General features: G+C 43.2%; 3 protein-coding genes across 3 annotated transcripts in view; 1 reads left to right on the top strand and 2 right to left on the bottom strand.

Moving 5' to 3' along the window:
* Positions 1-19,662, bottom strand: part of LOC108044697 — a 29,452-nt gene extending 9,790 nt beyond the window's left edge. Inside the window, 17 exon segments of the mRNA XM_044458718.1 lie at positions 57-410; positions 984-1,574; positions 2,698-2,778; positions 3,863-3,899; positions 3,901-4,096; positions 4,477-5,164; positions 5,845-6,035; positions 6,281-6,487; positions 6,572-6,717; positions 7,515-7,626; positions 7,686-8,196; positions 9,665-10,074; positions 10,135-10,255; positions 11,770-11,997; positions 12,055-12,153; positions 12,535-12,700; positions 19,301-19,662. Of these exon segments, the coding sequence (XP_044314653.1) occupies positions 57-410; positions 984-1,574; positions 2,698-2,778; positions 3,863-3,899; positions 3,901-4,096; positions 4,477-5,164; positions 5,845-6,035; positions 6,281-6,487; positions 6,572-6,717; positions 7,515-7,626; positions 7,686-8,196; positions 9,665-10,074; positions 10,135-10,255; positions 11,770-11,997; positions 12,055-12,153; positions 12,535-12,700; positions 19,301-19,419 (4,257 nt within the window). The 5' untranslated portion in view covers positions 19,420-19,662.
* LOC108044699 (FGFR1 oncogene partner 2 homolog) lies at positions 10,481-11,661 on the top strand. The gene has a single exon (XM_017123793.2). The coding sequence runs from the start codon at positions 10,593-10,595 to the stop codon at positions 11,379-11,381; it is 789 nt and encodes a 262-aa protein (XP_016979282.2). The 5' UTR covers positions 10,481-10,592; the 3' UTR covers positions 11,382-11,661.
* Positions 19,663-22,229: 2,567 nt separating the features above from the next.
* Positions 22,230-23,974, bottom strand: LOC108044720 (programmed cell death protein 10). The gene is made up of 5 exons (XM_017123822.2): positions 23,686-23,974; positions 23,388-23,565; positions 23,181-23,313; positions 22,737-22,901; positions 22,230-22,341 (listed from the first exon to the last, which is right to left on the bottom strand). The coding sequence occupies exons 1-5, from the start codon at positions 23,749-23,751 to the stop codon at positions 22,257-22,259; spliced, it is 627 nt and encodes a 208-aa protein (XP_016979311.1). The 5' UTR covers positions 23,752-23,974; the 3' UTR covers positions 22,230-22,256.
* Between the last annotated feature and the right edge of the window lie 52 nt (positions 23,975-24,026).

The raw sequence follows: 24,026 nt of genomic DNA, 5'->3' as shown, positions 1-24,026 counted from the left end.
CAATCCAAAGGAAAAACAAAACTCAAACTATAAACAAATCAAATAAATAGACTTACCTCGGCATCCACATTGGGACTTAGCTCCTGGGGATCGTAGTCGTAGAGCGCGATCATCCGCTTCACCGGCATATTGGCATAGATATCGCCCCAGCGGTCGCGGCTCACGTTGCGCATGCTCTGCTGCGGAGCACCCTGGCCGGGCATCACCTGGGCGGTACCGCCCACGCCCACGCCCATGCCCACGCCAGCTCCCTGACCCTGACCCTGGCCCATCTGACCGGCCATCTGGCCACCGGCCGTCAGTGCAGCTGCCGTGTCCTCCACCTCGGAGACCATGTTGTGCGGCACATAGCCCCTGCGACCGCGCAGCTCGCCCCAGTAGAAGCCATCCGCGTCCTTATCACCAAATACCTAGGTGGGACAAGGGAGATTGCAGGGGCGACCCCGAACATTCAGTTATTAGCAATGGCCAACGATAATCAGAAAGTAGTGATTATTATAGCTGTTAAGTGTATTGAGTGCATAACACTAACTTAAAGAGTATTTATGGAACTATTAAAAGAGAGAACAACGTCTACATAGTGGATTATAGAGTACTGTTTGGTTAGATAGTTGTGGGGCTGGTCAGTTCGAAGGGGTTAATCTCAACAAATCTGATTCTGATTCTGATTCTGATGTGGTACTGAATCTGAGTCTGATGTGGTACTGAGTCGGGAGTGTAAAGAGTTGGGGGGCGAAGGAAAAACATGCACTGATTCATTCAATTAGCGCAACAAGCAAGCGCAGCCAATTCTGGACATAAATCGGTCGCCATTGCATCCAATTTGCATCTTCGATTGGGTTTACGGATCGGATCGGATCGGATCGGAGCGGGCTCACCACGGCTGGTTGCTCTGAGAGGCTGCTGCTGCTGCTGCTGCTGCGACTGGAAAGTGTCTTGGTGGTTCTGTGTGGATTGGGTGTGTTGGGGATCAGCGGGCTTACCTTGATCGTGTCGCCCTCCTGGAAGGGCAGCTCTTCGTCGCAGCCATCGGGATTGGGACTCATCGTGGATGGGTCGTAGTCGAACATGGCCACAAAGTAGCGGGGTTTCTTCTGGGCCCCGGGCATCTGGCCCGCTTGTCCCGCCTGGCCGGGTTGCGTCTGCTGTTGTCCTGGCTGCTGGCCCTGTTGCATCTGCTGCTGCTGTTGCTGGTTGAGCGGTCCTCGTGGTCCCATCATCTGGCCAGGCATCTGGCCGGGCATTTGACCAGGCATTTGACCCGGCATCTGACCCGGCATCTGACCCGGCATCTGACCAGGCATTTGTCCTGGCATCTGACCAGGCATTTGACCCGGCATCTGGCCCGGCATTTGACCCGGCATCTGGCCCGGCATCTGACCTTGCATTTGACCCTGCATCTGCTGGCCCTGCATGTTCAGCTGGCCCGGAACTGGTCCTCGAAAGCGTGCCCCGCCCATGGGACCCTGGGGTCCGTAGGGCTGCTGCTGCTGTTGCTGTTGCTGTGGGTTCTGCGCCCTTCCCGGAATCGGAACCATGCCCCGCTGCGCTCCTGGTGCCCCTGGTTGATAGCCCTGGGTTGTGTCGATCGATCGCAGGAATTTAAATCAATTTGAATGAATTTAAAATTTTGTTAGCGTTAGTTTTTGGACTCTTTTTTTTTGGGGGTGTTGCAATTATTAATTTGTACTCTGTTTTTCATTCACATTGTCTTTAGAGAGGTTTTCGTTTAGCAAAGTGGAGGCGTCTGCGTTTAGCTGGTTTGCTTTAGCGTTTTTCTCTTTAGACAACTAAGGAAGTAAAGTACGAAAGCTGTATGTGTATGTCTATGTTTAGTGTGTGTTGATGGAGCATTACGATCTAAATACATTTAGGAACTGAAAAGCCAAAGATCTATAGCTGATAGTCGAGTACGAAGCTATACGAGTATGTACTGAGGGGTTAGGATGTCATCGGAAGTAATAAAGCACGGATTCGAGTTTGGAGTTTCATTGTGGGTGGAATCTGGGTAGCTGTTGAGGTATCTTAAGGCTTGTGGCTTGTGTGGGTGTTTACACATGTTTCTAGCATAGGCTGCGCATTTACATACGTATTTACATATGTATAGATTGTGGGGTATTTTACATAGATCAAGAGAAGATTTACGGACAGTTCAAGCAGTAGTATAGTTATATATAGTTATCACTTGAACAGATAGTCGACAAGGATTTGCAAATGTTTGAATCTGCGTCGAATCTATAAGTCTAAAGTAGTTATTCGATCCTTCTAAAATTACACAGTGTATGTCCAAAGATAGTCATGCAATTTATACCCTTAATTACTTAAATCTTTTTCCAATCTTTCAGACTTTTTGTAGTACTTACAGGCCAGCCAAAATATTCAAATTTCTTCCCCAAAGGCAATTACTTATATACTTAGAATAAAATCAAACTGAAAAAACTACAAAGAAACTTAAACAAAACCAAAGGCTGTCATATACTTCATTTTCCTTCAATTTACAAACTCAATTATCCAGTTTTCAGCTATCGTTATAAGCGAAATTTTAAGCTAAGCTAACCAAATATAAGTATGCATCGAGCACTTAAGATATGTCTAGAATCTAGATACTTGTACGCAAAGTGTTACAGATACTTATGACTAGTGTGGTGTGTGGCGAGGTGTGTGTAATATGCGAGAGATGTTGTGGGTAAAACTTACATTCTGGTTCACTTGAGTCTGTGTGGGTTTCGAGAAGAGGCCACCGAGCAGGCCACCTAACAAGCCGGAGCCTCCGTCGGGCTGTTTGTCGGTATCGAGGTGTACGATTTCAGTTTTGGTTTCATATAATGAAAATGAATATGTACTTGTTTTGTTTAAATTGTTAATATTGTTCGTTGCATTGCGTTCTCCTTAAGACAATTGTCGGCATTTCCGCTCAATACTTAGTTAAAACTCTAGTTTAAGTCTGAACAACTCAACAAAGTTCAAAATCTTAGGTATATATTTTATTGTTATTTGGTAATTGCAAATTGCTGCTGCAGTTCAAGACATGCTAATTGTGAACTATACTCGAACGAACTAAAAACCCAAAAACCGAAAAAATAACTCATAAGATTCTAGCAAATGTGGCATACTCTGGCATATCTCATTAAACTGAATGAGAGAAAGGTAAACTAAATTATAATAAACCAAAAAGGAGTAACTTTACATACATACAAGTTCTTTTGGGTGGGAAAAGGTCTCAATTCAATTGCTATGGTTCTTATCACAAAGATCGGGGACTAAACCGTCTCGCAGTTCTTTGACATGGGAAATTTGTGTGAATTTTGTGCGATTGTCTCAACAATTTCTCTCAGTGTATGTATATAATAGGTTCATTTGCAAAACAAATCGACCGAAAGTAGTAGGAAAGTATATGAAATTAAAGGCAGTCCAAAAGATATAGGAGGATAAACAGAGAGAAAGAAGGTACAAGGAAAAGGTAAATGTTAAAGAAAATGAAGGTCAACATTAAACTCTTAAAGAGAGAGAGAGAGATAGAAGTAGGGGGTTGAGAAAAGAATCGATGCAATGGAGTATTTATATAGGGAAGCGTGATCTTGGGAGTTCTCCGATTCAATCTTTTTTCTGATGGTGCGCGGGTTTTACAAGCAATGGATAGAGATTTGAAGGTTTTCTTTTGTGTGACTAGCATTCAGATCGGGAGAATAACTTATGTACATTCTTCGATGGTGTGTTGACTTCGAGGTATAGATACAACAGAATTTAGAAGAGTTCTTAACCAATTGCTTCGAAATAATAAAACGAAACGAGTTCACAGAACATTATTTACAGTGTACGCGTGGGCGGACTCCAAGGCGTCGCACCTTCGCCGGTCACTCACCTGGTGGCCCGGCTGACCCGGCTGCGGCTGCATGCCCCTGCTGCTGCATCTGGTTGGGATCGTACTGGCCGTGGTCCTGCTGACCCATCATGTGCTGACCCTGCTGGCCCGGTTGCCCCGGCTGGCCGGTCATCACGCCCATCTGCTGCTGCATCCCGTGCGGTCCCTGCGGCAACTGCGGACCCATGCCCATCTGGTTTGGCACCCTCCGTGCGACGGCATTGCGCACAGTATCTGCGGAGGCACAAGGAAAATGTTTATTAAATTTTAATCCAATTCACTAGTTCAGTACAGTAGATCTTTCTTTTAGCACCTTGTATCTTTCATTACTTCCATTTCTATTGATAGAAATATGACATATCATATACTCAGACGAAATGAATAGATGTTGAACAACAAACTAATTTTAACATATTTTGAAAATACCAAATAGAAACTATAGTTATAGACAATTAAATCTACGACTTGGTTAATTTAATTAGTTCAAACTAGAGAATTTATGAAACTAATGTAATGGGATTTTAATTTTGTACAAAACAATTTTAAAAGCAACTCTTGATTTTTAGTGAAAATAATCAGAGTCAGGGCCAAGATGACTTGAATTCTGTACTCACTGGGTATCAAGATGGGCGCGCTGTCCGCCGACTGGGAATCGCGTGACTTGGTGCGGATGGTGACGGCGCGCGGATTGAAGACGCCCAGCTTGCCGATGTCGATGAGGGCGTGGTCGCCGGTGGGCGAGTTGATGTCGGTGACCTTCTTACCATCGGCGTACACAGCATAGCCGGTTACAGGCCCCGTCGAGGTGGGCCTGTTAACCGGCTGCCATGTCACCAGAATGGTACCGTCCTGCGGGCCGGCCTCTAGCTGGATCTCCTGCGGCGGATCAGGCAGGCCCTTGGTCAGGGTGCGGAAATCGGCGTACGCCCCGGGCGCCTCCTCCTGTCCCGGCCTGCCCGCGCCTCCCGGCTGGCCCACATTGGCCGCATGTTGGCCCACGGCCCGCAGGTGCTTGGCCCGCACGGTCACCCGGTATTGGGTGCTCGGCGCCAAGCCGGTGATCGTGTGCCTGTACATGCCCGGCTTGACGGTGCGCACCTCCACATTGTTCACACACACCACGTGCTGGTGGTTGGAGTTGGCCGGCAGCCACGAGATGACCGCCGAGGAACACGTTATGTGCGAGGCGCGCACCGCCGAGGGGCCCAAGTGGGCGGTGTCCCGCCCGATGATCATCGTGCAGGCGGCGTCCCTCGAGGTCTGCCGGTTTTGGGTCACGCTCCGCACGCTGATGCGATGCGGCTGAGGGGATATATCAGATATAAGTTAGCTCATTCATGTAGAGGGAAAAGTTAAGGGGAAAATGCGTCATAAAATCAAGAATAAAATTAAAGTTCCCATCCGATTTGGACACCGTTTCTCTAATTATTTGGTTTTCTTGACACAAATTAAAATCAGACATTCTATCACTTTAAATACAACTTGCCAGATATTACATACCGAAATAATTTAATTTCTTTAAAAAATTTAAATTTAATTTGTGTAGTTCCAATAAAGTGTGAGATATGGTCTTTAATCCGTAAGTTTAAAAAGTTCTGTTCTTGTAAAATATAAAAAAAACTTTATATGTGAAAATTAGAGCTTATTTGGGTTTGCTAATACTGCATTATCGACATAAATTAGAAATTGTTTTATGGATTAAGATAAAAAAAAACGTAATTAATATTATACTATATTATTTAGAATAATTTAGTAATTTACTAGAAACATGCAAAAATTAGGGAAAGTGTAGGAGCGGTATTAAAATCCAACAAATCGTCTAAAAACAAAATGCCGAAATTTTGTTTAAAGACGGTTCATTCGTAATCAATCGATCTTCAAACTTGAAGACTGGATCTAAGGATGCCGCTGATCTGTTAGTATCAAAAGCCTATTCTTGATTTTACAACGACCTCTAATCCAGATTAGGAAGCGGATCTCACCCGCGTGGAGTCCACGCCCTCGATTAGCGCGCGTGTGCGTTCGTTGGCCTTCACGGTGACCTTGAGCACGCCGTCCACGTAGACGTGGTAGCTGTCGATGAGGTTGTAGCCCACTGGCTCCGGCGGCGACCAGCCAATGAGCACGCTCTTGTTCAGCTGCCGTTCCAGCGTCAAGTGCTTGGGTGCTGGAACTGCGGGGAGGAGCAAGAAGTGTGTCATTAGCCAGCTGAGATTGACCCAGGGACGCGTTTCTAAGCGGACTACTAGCAAGGCCTCTACGGCGGATTAAGACGGGGGTTGGGGGTGAAGGATCTGGAGTAATGCTCACATATTCATGCCATGCACGGCGACGCATTCGAAGATCGCCACAAAAACCAAAAAAGATTAAACTTGACGGGGCCGAAAGGGCGGAAAAGGGGGGACCGGGAATAGTTACCGTTGTCGCTGATGTCGTCCTGGTCGTGCTCCAGATCGGTGTGCGTCTCACTCAAACGTGCCAGGTCCTCGTGGGTGTGTGTGAGCAATGGGTTGTGCGGCGGCAAGGAGGGCAGCGATGTGGTGTCGCACTGCAACGACCCGGACCCGTCCTCGGCATCGCGCAGCGTCGACAGCACCGCCTGGTGGAACTCCAGGAGGTCGTCGCCTAGCAAGTACAGAGGTGGAGGTTAGCAGCGGGCTCTATTTGGGATATACTCAAATCGAGAGGTGTTTAAGGAGCGCCACCCACCTACTAAGCGCTGCACAAAGGACGCCGGCACCAGGCCGCGTCGCCCGTCCAACAGCTCCGCATCCAGGTAGCCACCTTGGGGCTCCCCGCTGGTCCACACCAGCAGATAGTCGCCGGCGCACAGGGAGAGCTCGCCCTCAGCCTCCCTGCAAGGCATGGAAAGGAATTCATTATGAACACTGAAAATAACAAGGGTTAATCTGGCATGTTCTTGAAACGGGTTCGGTATATCATACAACCATTGGGAAGATCGTTTAAGGGATACGCATAAGGAAAATCGTTTAGTTATTGTAGTTTGTAATAGAGCTATGAAGTTAAGAGTAACAACCGCACAAAACAAAATGCATTCTAGTTCTATAGGTGCTAGAAAGTGAATACAGTTGAACATCCATAACCAACATATATTTAATGTCAAATATAAATAATTAATTTTATATCCTTTATTGCCAACAAAACCTCTTGGACTATTAGGTATTTTGAGTTATGGAAGTTCAAACTATGGAAGTTAGACATTTTGCTATTTCAAATTATAGGATCATAAGAGTAATGTATCTAATATATTTTTAAAAAAATCACGTATACGACTAGTTGATCGATTATATTAAAAAATCACGTATACGACTTACGATTTATTGCATACTTTTAGGAGAGAACATGCATGCTATATTAAAGCAATTTAATTCGGATGAAGTAATTTAGTTGATTATAATCAAATACGTTTTCAATGTAAGAATCTTTAATACAAATTTTTTGACAATTTTAACCCATTAATAAGGTAATAATTTCAGACTGTATTGATTAAACGAAATTAATACTGAAAAGTTAGCAATAGAGGAATGATACTACATATATGAAAAGATTATCCCCAAGAACTACCTTCGTATCTTTATGCAATAGGGGAATGGCTTTAATTGTTATTAAATAAGCAACTCCTGGTACTTACTCTGGAGGATCGTAGGGAAAGCGGGCTATGAACACACAGCAGCGGCCCTTTCCGGGAATATCCAGCATATCAACCTGCGGTTCGCTGGCTCCATTCAAGCCATGATTGCGGGCTGTGGATAGAAATAGGTATTAATGCTACTACCAGAAGCGTTCATCCTATGAAACTCACTGTCCAAATCAAGGGCACCCAATGCCAAGCCGCCGCGATTGTGCATCATGGAGACGCTGAGGCCGTCGGTGAACTCGTCCAGTCCCCAGTTGCTGGGCGGTATGGGTGAGCAGGGCGAGCTGCGGTTGTACCGCGCCAACGGTATGTCGATCTCGTCCAGCATCTTCATCTTGGACGCCTGTCGCAGGGCGGCGGCCGTAAACGGATACGAGGCGCTCGAGGCGACGTCCAGGAACGGTGGACCATAGGAGCTGCCCAGTCCGCCGGCCGTTCCACCGCCGCTCAATCCGTACAGCGAGGTGGCTCCGGTGATGCCACCGACACCGGGTCCCACGCCCAGGCCGCCCAAACCGGCGGTACCCAGCAGGGCGCCGGTGTCCAGCAGGCCCAGATTGGCCATGGTGGGGTGCGTCAGCGAGGAGCCGCCGCCGGCGCCCAAGGCCGAGTAGCTGGTCGAGCCGGCGGGCGGCAGGTTATGCGAGTTGAGTGACAGGAGGGGCATGGTTGTGCTCTGCAAATTGTACAGTTGTATTGTTCCGCGCTTCTCGATTCGATTCGAATTCAATTCGGTTTCAATTTCAATTGCCGTTTGTGTGTGTTTTTTTTGTTGTATTATGTGTGTGGAATTTGGAATTTTCGGTTTTGGTTTTTTTTAGAATTTACAGGGTATTATTTGTGGTGTGTTTTGGTTTTTGTACAGGTGTCGTTACACAAACATAGGATTTCACACACACACACACACAGATACAGATGCAGACATACATATAAAGATCGATTGATTGACATATTTCAGATCATAATCGGAGTTATGGTCCAGGGAAAATAGATCGAGTCATCATTAAGTACGGAGAATAGGTAAGAGAGAGAGAGAGAGAGAGAAAGGGAAGACAGAGAAAGCACATAAAACGGAAAGAGAGATCACAGATACACGTTTATTCAGCTGCGATTGTATTGGGAAACGCATCTAGAAGAACATCTTAAATGGACATCTATGCATGAACAACTGAACATGTTGGTGGTGATTTTCGGCTGGTCATGAGTTATTGGCTAATGTTTCTGCAATGAACTGAAGCCGTTTCCAAGCGAGGTTTCATGGCTATGCAGCACGGCTAGCATCCAATCATCACCATCAAAAACGTTAATCAACAAGAAACGGAAAGCTTTCAAATGTAACTCCTTTAAAATAAATATACTTAGTATGCATGTTTGTATGTCTGTATATGCAGCAAATGCATGTGTACACGCAGTTTAATATTTCAGGAACTTTCGAAATTCTAATTAAGGTATTTAAGTTTTCACAAAAAAAGTTTCTTTGAATTTAAGCATACAAATTTGAATTAGAATTTCTTAAAAGTTCGAAAGATATTAAATAAGTATCTGAGTTTTGATCTAAATACATGGCTAATTATACAGTGTTTTACAATTATGTTTATGAGGAATTATATTAATGACATATTCATTAAGGATTTGAAAACTGTCCTTGATGTACTATCATAATACAAGTGATTGAAGGGCGTAAGTGATGAAATTACTAGCATGCCAGCGAAAGCGATTTAAATTATACAAAGGCAATTACAAATCGAATACAGATACGCAAACGATCTAGTCTGAAATGGGTGTGTGTGATATCGTGTCATGTGAGGGTGTTTATTCAGTGGGTGGCTCTGTATGTAGATGTTTATTTTCACCAGTAATGAGACTACAACAAAACGCAATGTGTGAGCTTTACACAGACGGCCGGTGGCTGCAGCAGCGACGATCAACGAACTATATGCTATGCTATTTGGATACTAAAACGGATCGAATGTACATATAACGTATGAACGCATAGCATTGGCTAGATGTGGCAAGCTTGAAAGCAAATCGATCGGCAGCGAAAATTGCTGTGGTTGCTGTTGTTCGTAGTTCATTGCGATTGAAAATAGCTGGTTTACCTGACTTAATGCCGTCGGCATAGCCTTCATCGTGTGAATATTTACCGGCAAGGGTGGAATGCCAGTGATTCCACTAGTTCCGCTCAGCAGCTTCTCCACGGACGTCTGTCCGGATCCGTACTGCATCGATTGAATGGCATGACTGCTCAGACTCGAGGATATGCCGCTGATTGAGTTGGGCACCAGGGCCGATATGGATGATAGGCCGCCCGTTCCGCCGCATCCGCCCCCGCCCCCGGCCACGCCCCCCGCTCCTGCGGCGGCAGCAGCGGCGGCCACGCTGTGCGAGCCAAGGCTGGTGCCGCTCAGGCTGGTGCTGGCCCCTCCATTGGGCAGCGTGGAGGCCAGCGAGTGCGGCAGGCTCGAATAGCCGGAGGACAGGGCCGAAATGCCGCCCCCGCCACCGCCACCTCCTAGAACGGCCCTTTTGTAACGGTTCAGTTCTTCTTCGAGTTCTGAAAGTTAAATGTGTTTAAGTTCCACCAAAGGATTAGGGGCTCCGTTGCAGTACTCACCACTCTTTGATATGGTTCTAAATTCGCTATTTACCGTGCTCAACATGGAACTGGGCGGAACTGACATGCTGGCACTGGCTGAGGTGCGAGGCTGTTCCAGCTCGGCCAGCACGCGATTATCCTGTAACAAAATGGGGTAACAAATGCTTTAGTTTACATAGAAATTAAGATAATATAATATTATTTTTTATAAAGATTGCTGATAATGAGTTACTTCGTATTTAGGCCTTCATTAGAAATAGTAATGACATATATATATCAGATAAGTATTTAGCATTACGACATGTGACAACCCTAAATGTTACAATATCTAAAATTAATTTTAGTAGGCTCTTCCTCAGTAGCGGTTGGTTCTTTCCTAAACCGGCCTTGACAAGTCCAAAGGAATAGATTTTTAATCGAAAAAGAAATTCCAAATTCATCGTTAGCGATCCAAACATCCCGATCGGCTTGTGAGGATGGACGGTCTTAAGATCCCTGGACCTGGGGGCACACTAGTCAAGAAGGCCAAGGACATGGCCGACTATTTGGGCAAACTGGAGATCAGGAGCGATGAGCTGCTGATCGACGCCGAGAAGGTGGACCAGGATCTGGCCAACTGTCGCAAGTTCCGCGAGGAGCAGCTGATGAAGCATCTGGCAATGAACAACAACGACGAGGAACAGATGCAGATGCTTCGCGACAATGTGGAGCTTAAAGAGACCGCCGACGAGTTCCACCACGGCATCGAGCTGATCATGGACAAGTACCGGCGCCACTGTGAGGGCGACATGTTCATCGATAGCTACCAGCTGAGGGAGCGCTACATGGCCGGCCTGGCGCAGGTGGTCAAGGAGCAGGACGCCCGGATCGAGCACATGGTGGAGGTGATGAAGGTCACCGCCGAGCTGGAGGATCGCACCAGTGACGAGAACCAGGGCATAATCCGTCAGTTAATCGGCGAAAATGAACAGATGCGCCGACAACTGCAGATCAGCAGCGCCGACCAGCTTTTCCACCAGGGATCCCTCGGCTCCAGCGAGAGCAGCACCCAGTTCGAGCCGAGCGACTCCACAGATCCAGACGCCTCCATGACGAATAGCATCAGCAGTCTGGAGAGCTTTCTATCCTGCCTCTCGCCGGGCAACATGAACGATGCCGATTGCTCCTCAACCAGCTCGCTGGTCAGTCAGTTTGAGGTCAGCCGCTTCATCGAGGAAGCTCTGGCCGAAAATCCCACGGATCTGGCGCCCATTCAGGCGGAATAGGCATATCACCGCAAATATTCAAACTTTACACATATTGCCCCATTAAATATTGCCTTTTTGCGATGGTTTAACTAGACTTGATGTTGGGCCTTCAACTGCCAAATAAATTATAGTTCGGGATGGGAATTTGCTGTTACTTTAGATAGCGACAGTCAGCGAATTCCCCAACCGAAATATAATTTATTCGAAGCCACACTTTCTGTATACTGTTTCCTGCCAATTACTTGTTGCTGTTTCTAAACAACATTATCACTTTCATAAATATCTAAATAACATTTTATACTGATTGTTTCTATAGTCTTTGTGGCTTGAGAAAAAAAACTGATTTGATAGATAACTTGGAGGCTGTATAAGAGGAAAACCAAAGAATTTACTACTATGTTTGTACCTGCTCAATCTTGGCCATTATGATATCAATCTCGGAGCCTTGGTCCTGGTGACTGATTGTCGGTGCCCAAGTGACGGTGGAGCTACTAGCCGATGTAGGAATGGTTGCGCCGGCTCCGGACGACATACTGCCCATTCCGGAGCAGACCGAGCGGGATGCCTGCTTGGCCTTCAGGGCCGAGGTCAGTTCGATTTGCAGCTCCTCGCAGCGCACATTTTCCAGCGCAACCTAGTGGCAAATGGATTAGTGGCATTAAGATATATTTCATTTGGATTATATAGTCACCTTCTTTTCCAGTTCCCGGGCTCTCGACTGCAAGTTCTCCACCGCTTCGGCGTCGGGACGTGCGCTTCCGCTTAGATTGCGTATTTGTGCCAGGGTTTCCTATGTGGAAAATATAACATTTTCAAAATATAATTAGATCCGTTGAAGTATTCATTGAAAATATAATTTACAAAAGAATACAAAGCTAATACAAAGCTAATTACAATATTTAAAATCATATTTTTTGAAGCACTTTAATAACAGCTAGTGCTATAAAATTACGTTTAAAATGGCCGCTCTATTTTTTTGCTATATTTATTTATTGAATCTTAAATGGATATTTAAATCATGGAAATAGCATGTGCTCGTTAGGCATTTATCCATCAGACTGAAAGATCTTTTGGTTAAATTTTTTGAGTTGTACGATCGATTTGATTGTACATATAAACAGTAAATGTTTTCTGTTTGGATAGCAATTAGAAGCTTAATAAGGACACTCACCTGATGCGCCCGCTCGATCTCCGTGCGCCGCATCTCCGCATCGCGCAGCTGGAGGCTGAGGGCGTCCAGCATTCCGTTGGGGGCGGTGCCAGCGGCCACGGCAGCGGCCGCCGACTGATGGTGGTGCATCGACTCGTACGGCATGCTGTGGCTGCCCCTCGGACGACTGCAATGGGAACGATAATCGCTCATCAGAATGGGGCCGGGCCAGTAAATCTGCAGCAAGCCGAATGGCCGAACTGCCGCTGAGACAGGACTACACTTGGCTCCTATAAATAGTTGCTGTTTTTATTATCCTTCACTTGGCACTCTTGCTTATTTATTCATGGGGCCTGGCGAGTGTGGAAATAGGTCAGCTGCCTGGCTTTTGTCCACGAGCGGCACGCACGTGTCCTTCTGGTGTGTGGCGAACTTTGAACTTTGGGTTAATTGCCTGCCTGACCGTATTTATTGTTCACGCACAGCCTACAAAGGCTGAGATTGGGCAGGCTGCTCATTTGAATGCTTATCTCCACCCGGCAGCTGTGCAATCTCTCAATTTGCATTGTCGCAATGCCAACAGATGAATTTATGCAATCGGTGTAATTAGTCAGCACAATAATTAAAATTATTTGTTATCTATTTCGCTTTTAATGATGAAATGAGAATGCTTTTCCAGTTTGCTTCCCAGCACACAGATCAACTGAGCCAGACAAAACATTACGCATACGCCACCGAAAGCATTTAAAGTCAGTTGCATTACTCATACGCCACCCTTGCCTCTGAGACAATGGAAGGCGCCAGTTTGTCTAGACGGCGGCAAGACCAGATATGGTTATCAACATCGATTCGATGGAGGAAATGCAAAAAGAAGAGGGCGAAAGGCGTTGCAAATATAGTTATTTGCGCTTTCCATAACTAAAAACTTAATTCAGCCATTTGGTGCAGGATATACTAAATTGAAATCCATTTACCGGAGCTGCGCTGCATCGATAAATTGTTGTTAATACATCAAAGCTCGCCTGCATTGGAAAGCGACCACCCACCGCCCACTGCACCTCCCACTCCTGTGGGCTGTCAATGCCACTGTTTATGGGGACCGATGGCTGGGCTGCCTGACATTTAAAAGCTATGACAGCGTTTATCCAGTGCTGATGATGATGATGCTGCCATTGCGTTGTTGTGGCTGCTGTTTGTGTTGCTGTTGCTGTTGGCTTTCCGTTTGGCATTGGTGTTGGCGGAGCCCCGCCCTAGTGGGCGGTAGCATGACAGCATCTGGCCGGAGCCGAACGGAAGTCTTTGGCATTTGCAATACGCCCCTCCGGCTCCAGGCACTGCCCACTGCAACGTTTAAATGGCGATTTCAAAAAGGCGGATGAGCACCTTGTTGCACTGATATTGGATATACACCTGCATGCTGATGAACTTCTATAATTCTGTTACAAACTTAAAGTCAAACAATCTTACAGACAAAGAGAACAGCATAGTACCGCAAAGAATTTTTAGTTGGGGTGTTCATGGAGATATAGAAAATTTCGTATAAATAATTACTGCTGTTATTGAAAACTTCAATTAACCTATTACAAAAACTTTAAGATATTGGGAGCTTTTATCTATAGAAAACTTTGCCTTGTACAAACAATTTGTACCACAAATTAAGCTTAAAAATTCCACGAAAGTAAGCATACAAACAATCTATGTAGAAATTTATTACGCACACTTTTCCCACGCAAATCGCTTAAAAGTCGCGTGAGGATGGTTAGATTTTTTTTCAGGCGCCCCACAATCACAATAATTATCTCAGTAACTGACAATCATAGCCGCTTGATGTCCTGTCATTTCACTTTGCGCTAAGCACTATACAATATACACTACACACCATAAATATTAAGTACTCACGGACACAACTGCAGTGCAGCTCGACTTGGATGTGAATGTGAGAGGGAAATGGGAAATGCGAACTGGGGAAAGCGAAAAGAAAAGCGATGGCAAAAGCACAGCCACTAGTTGCTGTTATGCACTATGCGTGTGTGTGTGTGTCTGTGTGCGTTACGACTGCAACAACAGCAACAACAAGTAGAAGCACTTTTGCCCTACTACTGTTACTGTTACTTTGCCACTGTTAATGGGTCTACTTTATTTTTTGGGTGTGCGACAGAGATATCCGTGTGTAACTGTGCGAGAGAGTAGGCTATAGAAGCTACGAGAGAGCCAGGGAGAAAATGTCCCTTCAGAGAGACGCGATGGAAGAGAGTTGGCGCATGTGCAAAGGACACGAAACGTTGGCAGAGCTGGTACTGTTAACTTTCAACTGTTAACATTAACAGTCAGTGTGGCCATGTTTGCTCTGTGTGTGTGTGGGTGTGCCTGAACTTGTGTGGGTAAGCATGTGGGCCGCAGGATTTTTTAATTATGATGAAGCGCATTGCAAGCATTTCGCAATTGAAGTAGATGTGGGCGAAAGGCCTTTGTGATGTGAGCAGTAAAAGCACACCGAAAGAAAACTCAATCAAATCTTTTAAACTTTCAAAGTTGGCTACAAAATTACAGCGCCCTTAAATAGAGTATAAAATATTTTATCTAATATTATATTTTGAGTGTAAGGAAGTACACAAATTACTAAGGATATATGTTTTTTTCTAGGTGCCTAAAAATATGAAACAAAATACAAAATATTTCATTAAATACTACTACCTCTACTAATACAGTGATTTACACTGTGGCAACATCATATAGAATATAGAAATTCATATAGAAATTCGTAATATTTTTTGCTTGTGTTGTTGCGGAATTAATCTTATTTGTTTCTGTGTACAAATGTGTGTTTTTGCTCAGTTCTTTTCTTATATATGGCGTGTCCTTTGTCCGGCAGTATCCCTAGATTGCTATCCGGCCGCTGTCATTTCCTTGTTTGTCTTTAAACACAACAGCAGCCCTATCCACTTGCGACTCCTCTCAGGTTCCCATAGCCCACCGCCGGCCAACCAGAGCTAGTGTCTGTCTGTGCCTGTCGGTGACTATTTTAAGCACCCCACCGTTTGCCGCACACTTTCGGGGCTCGAGCAGTGCTTGGCACCATTTATCTCCACACACACTCCGCACACACACACCCACACACACACCCGCATACACGCACGCACACAGCGACAGCAGCCTACGTCACAGGCGACTTGTTTGCCAGCCTCTCAAACACAGTAAAAAAATAAAGCCACCATCAATTAATTATCCTCTTAAAGGTCCATTTTGTCAAGCCATTAACATACCAAATCATCATTTTAGTCTCCATCAGCCACTAAATACTTAGGAAAATTAGAAATTCAAAGTCATCCATCGGATTAAATTTATATTACTAAAATAGGTTTAATTTTAAATTTCATACACTCCTGACTTTTTATTCTTAAGTCTATCTCAGATACATAAATACTGTATTTCAATTAGCCCGTATTTCTTTAAACTGATTTATAAACCACTTTCAGAGTATCAAAACAGAATAATGATGAACATTTAAACTGTAATTAATAGGCATGTATTTACTTTAAGTGGTAGAGGGAAATGAAGCTATCTAGTTAACAATTAAACATTTAACACAGACTCAGTGCGTGCTCCGAGCAGAAGAAGACATTGATGTCTGTCGCCGCTAAGAGGAGGCTTGAAATTTTAATGAGTCCTTAAAGTTCAGATTAGCCCGAGCCGTAGACTGCGCACCAGGCAGCCTCTCAGGAGGTCTGGAGGAATCCACCAAACCACCCGAAACTGGGTTGTGGCCTGGCGCTGCTTTACACTCTATTAACCCACATTCTGACCAAAGTCGTTGCGGCCATTGGAGTAAATTAAATGGAAAATTCCCATTCACTCGGAAATGAGGCACGTTATCTAACTAGAGGAAAGGAAAATTGGTGCCACCCCAGTATCTTAATTTTCGCACAGCGTGGCGTATGCGTAATTTCATATACAAATATCAGGCAGCAAGTGAAATATGCAAAAATTCGTAATTAAAACAATATTCGGCACTTTCCGTGGCTGAAAAGTGCAAAAATTGGAGACAAGAGAGAATGAGTTTGCACAACTTTTGTTTGCATTGAAACTACCACAAACTCATTTAAAAACTTTGTTGCACTTTTCAGTTTTACCGCGCCAACTTTGATTTACTCCAAAATTAAGTTGCCAGAGACCCGACCAAAAAAACCAAACAAACAAAAATTAAGACTGCAAAATGGCAATATCTACCTTGTATGTTGGCGGAAAAGTTTTGCGAAGAAAAGCAATTAATTAGCATCTGGCGTCGGTTGCCTTGACAAAGTCATCGAAAATGAAAAAGTTTGCAGTCCAAAGCTAATATTTACTGCATATTCTCGAGTCAAGATCGGAGAAAGTTTAAAAGCACTCTTGCCTGCGACTCAATGCCTTAATGAGTGGTCGTTCAATTAATTGAATGCTCGCACACTTGGCCCGAGTCAAGCACATAACAATTAAATGCTTCTAATTGCAGCCATTACAGCCAAGGAAGCCAAGAGCCAAGAGCCATTGCCAACAATTACATGCATAAACAGTCGCACTTAGGACCGTCAAAGTACTCGGGCCTATGACGAGTGGCAAGTTCTAAAAATAACACTGAGAACAGAAACTTTTTAAAGTCAAGCAATTACATTTAAGATGTTGGAAAAGTTCATTATCCTGCTGTTGGCATGACCTCAATCGCAGAGCCAAGGAAAAAAGCGGAACCAGAACACGAGAACAAAAACTATCTCGCCTATTTATAACAAGCTGCACACACACAGCCACCGGGACACGAATTTCATCGCTTCTGGCCCACAAATACTATAGAAAAACCATAGCACAGTTATGGGATGGGGTGGTGGTTGAACCGGGAAATAGGAAGTGGGAGGGGAGGTTTCCCCGCCAGTGGACATCTCATGGTCGCAGCTTGGCTGGTAGCCCAGCATATAAATTATTGAATGATTGCCATATGTCAAAATTGGCCAATTTCAACGATTAATCCTTAGCAAAAAAAATTCCATTCCTCTTAGGATGATTCCTTTGAATTTAAGGTATTTTAAAGTATGATGATTCCTAGTATTTTTTCAATTGCATGACTTTCACAGTTTCCCTTTGGATAATAATTTAAAATCATCAAGTAAATAAAAATGTTTTTAAAAATCTGTCAATTATAATCCTACATTTAAAAACCGTTTGATACTAATATGCTTGTTTGTTCAACGATATTATCTCTGTTTTTAAGGATTCTAGTAACATGTGTATACAAAAGTTTAATAGTAAGATAATATGAAAACCCATATTTATAGACTTTGACTAAAATTAACATTGTCTTAAGTAATATTAACTTAAGAAACTACTAATATGAATTTGTCCCTAAGCTAATTTTGTGGATTGAAAATTGTGATATCTTAAGTCCCAATATTTATTTTTGTTACCTTAAAAGACATATATTATTGGCATGTCTTAGAGAAAGATATACAAATATGTCTCAAAAATCAGCCAATCGCTTTTTTAAGACTCCTTTATATAAAAACTAATGAATATAAAAAAAACTTTAAATATTTATAAGCTTGATTTATGGAATCAGGGCAACACGAAGATTAAATTTTCCAGAACCTTAAGAAAATATATGTATTTGTTTTTGTTTTTGTAGGCACCCTTTATTTGTATCGATCGAGTTGGGTTAAGTACCCGCACCGTTGTCCCGGCATTCAACGCGTGACTTTAGATCATTGCATCGGAAACTGAGAGTAGCGGACAATAAATATAAACAAATAGGAAGAAGAGCAGAGAATTAAACGCCAATCATGAGCAAGGGGCACGAGAGGTAGTTTACACCCACACATTCAGAAAACTCCGAACCGGAGAAGGTAACCGTATGCCCGCTCTTGGATGTTTGTGTATATGGATGTATGTAATATCCGTGTTACGCACGCAGCAGCAAACAACTTTAACACTGTTGTTGCGCAGGCTGGGTGAAAAGTGTGAAAACCGCCCCAGAGCCAAAAAGTGGGACTTTTCTTCTGCTGGAAGCTTATGAATATGAAACGCTCACAGGCACACACACACGCGCGAATGCGACACATGCTGCTCCTGCCGTTATTTCACTTGGATTGGTATTGGTGCTGCTCCAGTTTCGCTGGCCATTTACATTTACATCTACTTTACTTACTTGCCTCTCGCTCTTTTTGTTTCTCTGTGTAGGTGTGTGTGTGTGCGCGCCGTTTTATGCCCCAATGCAGTTGATTTCGCCTATTTTCTTATATCAGTTATTTTATTTATGCATTTTTGTGTAATTTCGATTTCATTCAGGCTTTTAGTTTGCCTTGGTATTAGAGCGATTACCCGCATTTGCATATTGTATATGCACCAGCATGTGGGTGACTATATGTATGTGTATGAGTATACGTGTGTGGGAGTGTAGTTTTACGTTGGTTGTTCTTTTTTTTTCCTTCCTCCATCGATATGCTTACACTTTTACTTTTCACTGGCCCACCATTTTTTCCCGGAATTATATCTTTTGGGTCTTTCACTGCACTCGCGCCGAGTTTTTCGTTGTTAGCGAGAAAATTGAATTTTCACGCAGCAGCGGTGCTGTTGGGAAAACATTTGGTGTACAGCGAAATTTTTCGTAAGCTCACTCGCTCGCATAACGGCTCTTTTTTTTAGCTTGCGCAAAAAAAAGTATTTGTCTCACGATTTTTTCACTTTTTTTTTGGATTGCGAATTTAATTTGGATTTCGGAAGCACTGGTTTTTAATTTTTCGTGGGGATTTAACGGGTTGCGAACCTTTTTTGCTGCTTGTGCTTCTGCTTCTTGCTCGCTGCTGCTGCTACTGCTGCTGCTTTTTCAGGTCGCCTCAGGTTTTCCTCTTCCACGTTTGCGCTGGGAAATTCACATAAATGCATAGAGTTTACACTAGGCTACGTAGGCTGTACATAATATCCGAAAAACACGATCGGTTGCCTATATATGCTACTGCTATATAGAAAAAACTCCGCCTAGTTGTCCACTTTCTGTGGGTAGCAGTTGGGTCTCAGTGCGAAAACCGAAAAGTGGGTCATCTCGGTCGCGCTGCTCGGCTGGTTTGTACTCTGATTTCTACCCAACTGCCAGCTCGATGCTCAGTGTGCCAGAGCGGAGTGGCCCAGTACCCAGAACCCAGTACCCAGTGGTGGCCAGTGTGCGGGGAATCGATTTTTCTGCGGAATGACACTGAAAAACGGGTAATTTTCTCGCGCTCTCGCGGTCCTTTGGGGTTGCAAGTGGCACAGTTTCCGCTCTGGCGCTGTTAGCTACGGTTTACTATTACTTTCCGCTGTTATCCAACAACAGAGCTTTTTTCTGTTAAGCCCATGTGTTGATTAAATCCAAGAGGTTTCGCAATCTTCTATTAAGGTTTCCCAAAACATGCAATGGAATTTTGCCTTTGGAAATATATGTTCTGTAATTTATTCATTATACCCTTGCAGAGGGTATTATAATTTTGGTCAAAAGTGTGCAACGCAGTGAAGGAGACATCTCCGACCCTATAAAGTATATATATTCTTGATCAGGATCACCTCCTGAGTTGATATAGCCATGTCCGTCTGTCCGTCTGTCCGTCTGTCCGTCCGTCCGTCTGTCCGTCTGTCCGTCTGTCCGTCTGTCTGTCCGTCTGTCTGTTTCTACGCGAACTAGTCTCTCAGTTTTAAAGATATCGAATTGAAACTTTGCACACACCCTTATTTCCTTTGCACGCAGTATATAAGTCGGAACGGCCGGGATCGGCCGACTATATCCTATAGCTGCCATATAACTGATTGATCGGAAATGCCATAACTCTGCTGTTTGTTAAGTTAGGAAGTTGGGACTCTCTATGGGTATTATATTTGGCCAATCAATCCGACGTACCAAATTTCATAAGGATCGGCCGACTATATCCTATAGCTGTCATATAACTGATTGATCGGAAATGCCATAACTCTGCTGTTTGTTAAGTTAGGAAGTTGGGACTCTCATGGGTATTATATTTGGCCAATCAATCCGACGTACCAAATTTCATAAGGATCGGCCGACTATATCCTATAGCTGTCATATAACTGATTGATCGAAATGCCATAACTTTAGTGTTTGTTAAGTTAGGAAGTTGGGATTTTCTATGGGTTTTATTTTTGCCCAATCAATCCGACATATCAAATTTCATAAGGATCGGCCGACTATATTCTATAGCTGCCATATAACTGATTGATCGGAAATGCCATAACTTTAGTGTTTGTTAAGTTAGGAAGTTGGGATTTTCTATGGGTTTTATTTTTGCCCAATCAATCCGACATATCAAATTTCATAAGGATCGGCCGACTATATTCTATAGCTGCCATATACATAACTGAACGATTGGAAATGCCGTAACTTTGGTGTTTTTAAAGTTAGGAAGTTGGGATTTTTTATGAGAATTAAGAACGCATCATATGAATAATTTTGGAGAATATAATTTGCAGAATATTCTGCAAGGGTATTTCAACTTCGGCTCCGCCCGAAGTTAGCTTTCCTTTCTTGTTATCTATTCAAAAAGTCCTTAACATCCCTTCCATATCTCATTGTCTTAAAAACCCTAACATCCGTTTTAAAATATCAAAAAAATAATTACTATTCATATTCACTAAGATAAAATGGCAAGATCAGATCAATTTTGACTTCACATAGACAAACCTCTCTCGCAGTTGTCAAACTGGAACCCAATTTCTAATCGAACCAGTATAGTTTAAAGAAAGGGAGGTTTAATAATTTTTTATTTAATGAAGGCGTTGAACCATGAAACGAATTAGCTAGAGATTTCGAGGGCACCAAGGAAAGAGCAAATGGTTGGGACATTAACAATAATAATAATCTTACTATATTCAATTCCTGCAAGTTTCAAGAAGTAAAATAGCTATTTTTTGATTATCAGAAACTGATATTTATCAAATTAAATACAATATATCGAAGCTTAGTTCTCCCGTAAATAATATAACAAAACGTTTTCAGTTTGGAATATAAATACATTTATTTGTCGTTTTGCTTTCGCTATGTCTACATTATGAGTTTGTTGCTTTTTTTTTGTTTTAGTGTTTGTTTTTCATGTAACATTTTTTAAATAAAATAATTTCTTTTTCCATCCTGTTGATAGTGCTGCCGGCTACTAATGTTTTTCGCTTCTGCATTTCTCAAATCGAACATATCATTAAGTAAATGATTATTATTTATAGTGTTTAAATTTCAAACTCTAACAATTAAAAACAGTTAAAAATTTAAGTGTCTTCCGTTTTTGTTTTTATTCTCCCCGTAGTACATACATTTCCTGTTTCGTTTTTTCACTAATTTTAAATTTATTCGTAGGCGCTCTCTCCTAAACAAAAACAAACTAGCCGATGTTGTTGTTAACAGAAAAAGAATGAATTATTTACAATAAATTGTAAATGATAATGAAACATTTGCACACATCTCTCGATAAATATTTGCTCACTAGTTAATTACAATGCTTAGGCCTCGCAGAATTTAGTGTCCGATTATTTGTTATACATATTTACGATGTAAATTATGCCTATTTTTAGTTACAACAGATTTTCATTTACGATCAAACATTTAACTTGGGCTGTATCGGGCGATTGGATATTTAAGTGTGTGTTCTCTTTTGGGTTTATTTGATTTGTGTGTGGTTAAATGGTTATTAAAACGTAAAATTAAAATGCCACTAAAATTTGCCATAATTAAAGGATTTAATTTTCTACTCGCATTTACTCTTAACTGTCAGCATTATTTGATTCGTTTGCCGTATTAGAAAAAGTGCACTTATGAATACTGCATTCGGTCTGAAAATAGAACAAAATAAATAGTAATTGGTTAGCCATTGGGTGGACTCCTTGATGCAAAATGGTAAACTAATGATACAATTTGTAACCGATTAGGCAAAAAGGTCAACTTTAATAGCCATCAAAGCCTAATCGAAGCAATTTGGATGTGATTTACAATTTAAACTAGGGGGGTATGTCGCTAGACCCCCGCCCAGAAAATCTCCGCCGCAAAATGGTAAACCAAACAATACCCGGAACGCCAACGGCATGACATCATCCATACGCTTGGCCCGAAACGATAAGAAACCAGATATGAGCCGATTAAAGAAACCGGCTATCTTGGCTTCGACGCGTATCGTGTGATAACACCCATGTAAATAGTAAGAATGTAGCCGCAACTGGTTGAAACTTACTGTCCTTCCTTGAAGTACTCTTTTAGCGTTGTGCTGAACTTCTTGGAATATTTGACAAACTCCTTCTTGCGCTGCTCCACTGCCTGCTTGCCCGTAACGCCCGGTATGAACGATCCGATTTCGTTGACCACATCGAGCAGTTTCTTTATGGCGCTGGCGATTTCCCTGTGAAGTTAAACGAAATTTAATTAATCAGGCATTAAGTATTTAAGAACTTTTGTAACTCAAAGCTGTATGTATTTATCATCTTCATAGTAAGCTAAAAGTATGTATTAACCTTTAAAATTCAATACAGTTTAAAAGATAAATTTAGCTTGGTTCTTCTACTCTTTGATTAAATTTGATAAATTTAGCTTTGTTCTTCTACTCTTTGATTAAATTTGATAAAACTTCTTAAACCCATAGTGCTTTATCTAACTTTACGTTATGTTAGTATGTCCTTACTTGATGGTCTCCAGGAAAGTCTTCCTGTCGTTTATCTCGTCGGGTATGCGGCTGAGAATAACCTTGAGTGCCACGGACTTTCGGTTTAGCTCCTGGAAGGGCTCCTCCGTGCGCGTCAAGCGGTATTCATTGACTATGAAAGGGGGGAATAGAGAGTTGGTGTTGTTTGCGGGAAACTGAAACTCAGGTGTTGGCGTGGCTACTTACGGTCCGCTTCCGTGATGTTGCCCTGCAATCGGAGCACGGCCTCGTTTAGGTTTACGTTCAGATCGGCCCGTCGCACAATGGTGGCCACGAGGTCATAGCAGAAGCCCGGATTATTCTGCTCCGACTTGAGAATGGCGGAGCGCAGAGATTGGGCAGCGCCAACGTCGCGTCGCTCCAGCTGCAAGTAAATGGGTAAAGTGATTACAAGCGCGAGTACCTAGGGCAAGGGTTTACGCAACAGACCCGAATCTGGCGGGGCTGAAGGGTTCGGTTTAGACTCGGATTCCGTTTCACCTACCTGGGAGAAAATGGGCCGCAGTATGACGGGCAGAACGAGAGACGTGGTTGGCTCGCCCATTGTCATTTCTAGGTAACTCCAAGTGCGCTTGGTCTTCTACTGCTGCCTATGTGTCTTGGCGCATGCTGCAGGATTCCGGTTCCGATTCCACTTCCGTGCGATGTCCGTTGCTCCGCTCGCACGACCCTCGCAAATCAAATTAAAAAATTAACAAAAATTGTTCACAACAAAATGAGCACAGTGTTTTTTTCGTGTTGTCGAATTACTGAACACTGGAAATGAACTGGTTTGTCATCAAATTGTATATCGTTATGGGACAGCTTCGATTGTAACTGGTGATG

Source organism: Drosophila rhopaloa, unplaced genomic scaffold (genome assembly GCF_018152115.1).
Source record: "Drosophila rhopaloa isolate 14029-0021.01 unplaced genomic scaffold, ASM1815211v1 contig_167, whole genome shotgun sequence".
NCBI classification, from domain to species: domain Eukaryota; kingdom Metazoa; phylum Arthropoda; class Insecta; order Diptera; family Drosophilidae; genus Drosophila; species Drosophila rhopaloa.
This window is presented reverse-complemented; position numbering and strand designations above follow the sequence as displayed.

Bases quoted from the DNA above. Each gene is read 5' to 3' on its own strand.
- LOC108044699 (XM_017123793.2), top strand. From the start codon at position 10,593: ATGGACGGTCTTAAGATCCCTGGACCTGGGGGCACACTAGTCAAGAAG.
- LOC108044720 (XM_017123822.2), bottom strand. From the start codon at position 23,751: ATGACAATGGGCGAGCCAACCACGTCTCTCGTTCTGCCCGTCATACTG. The intron at 23,566-23,685 runs GTAGGTGAAACG...ATTTACTTGCAG, and splicing joins TGCGGCCCATTTTCTCCCAG to CTGGAGCGACGCGACGTTGG. The intron at 22,342-22,736 runs GTAAGTTTCAAC...TTCTATTTTCAG, and splicing joins GAGTACTTCAAGGAAGGACA to ACCGAATGCAGTATTCATAA.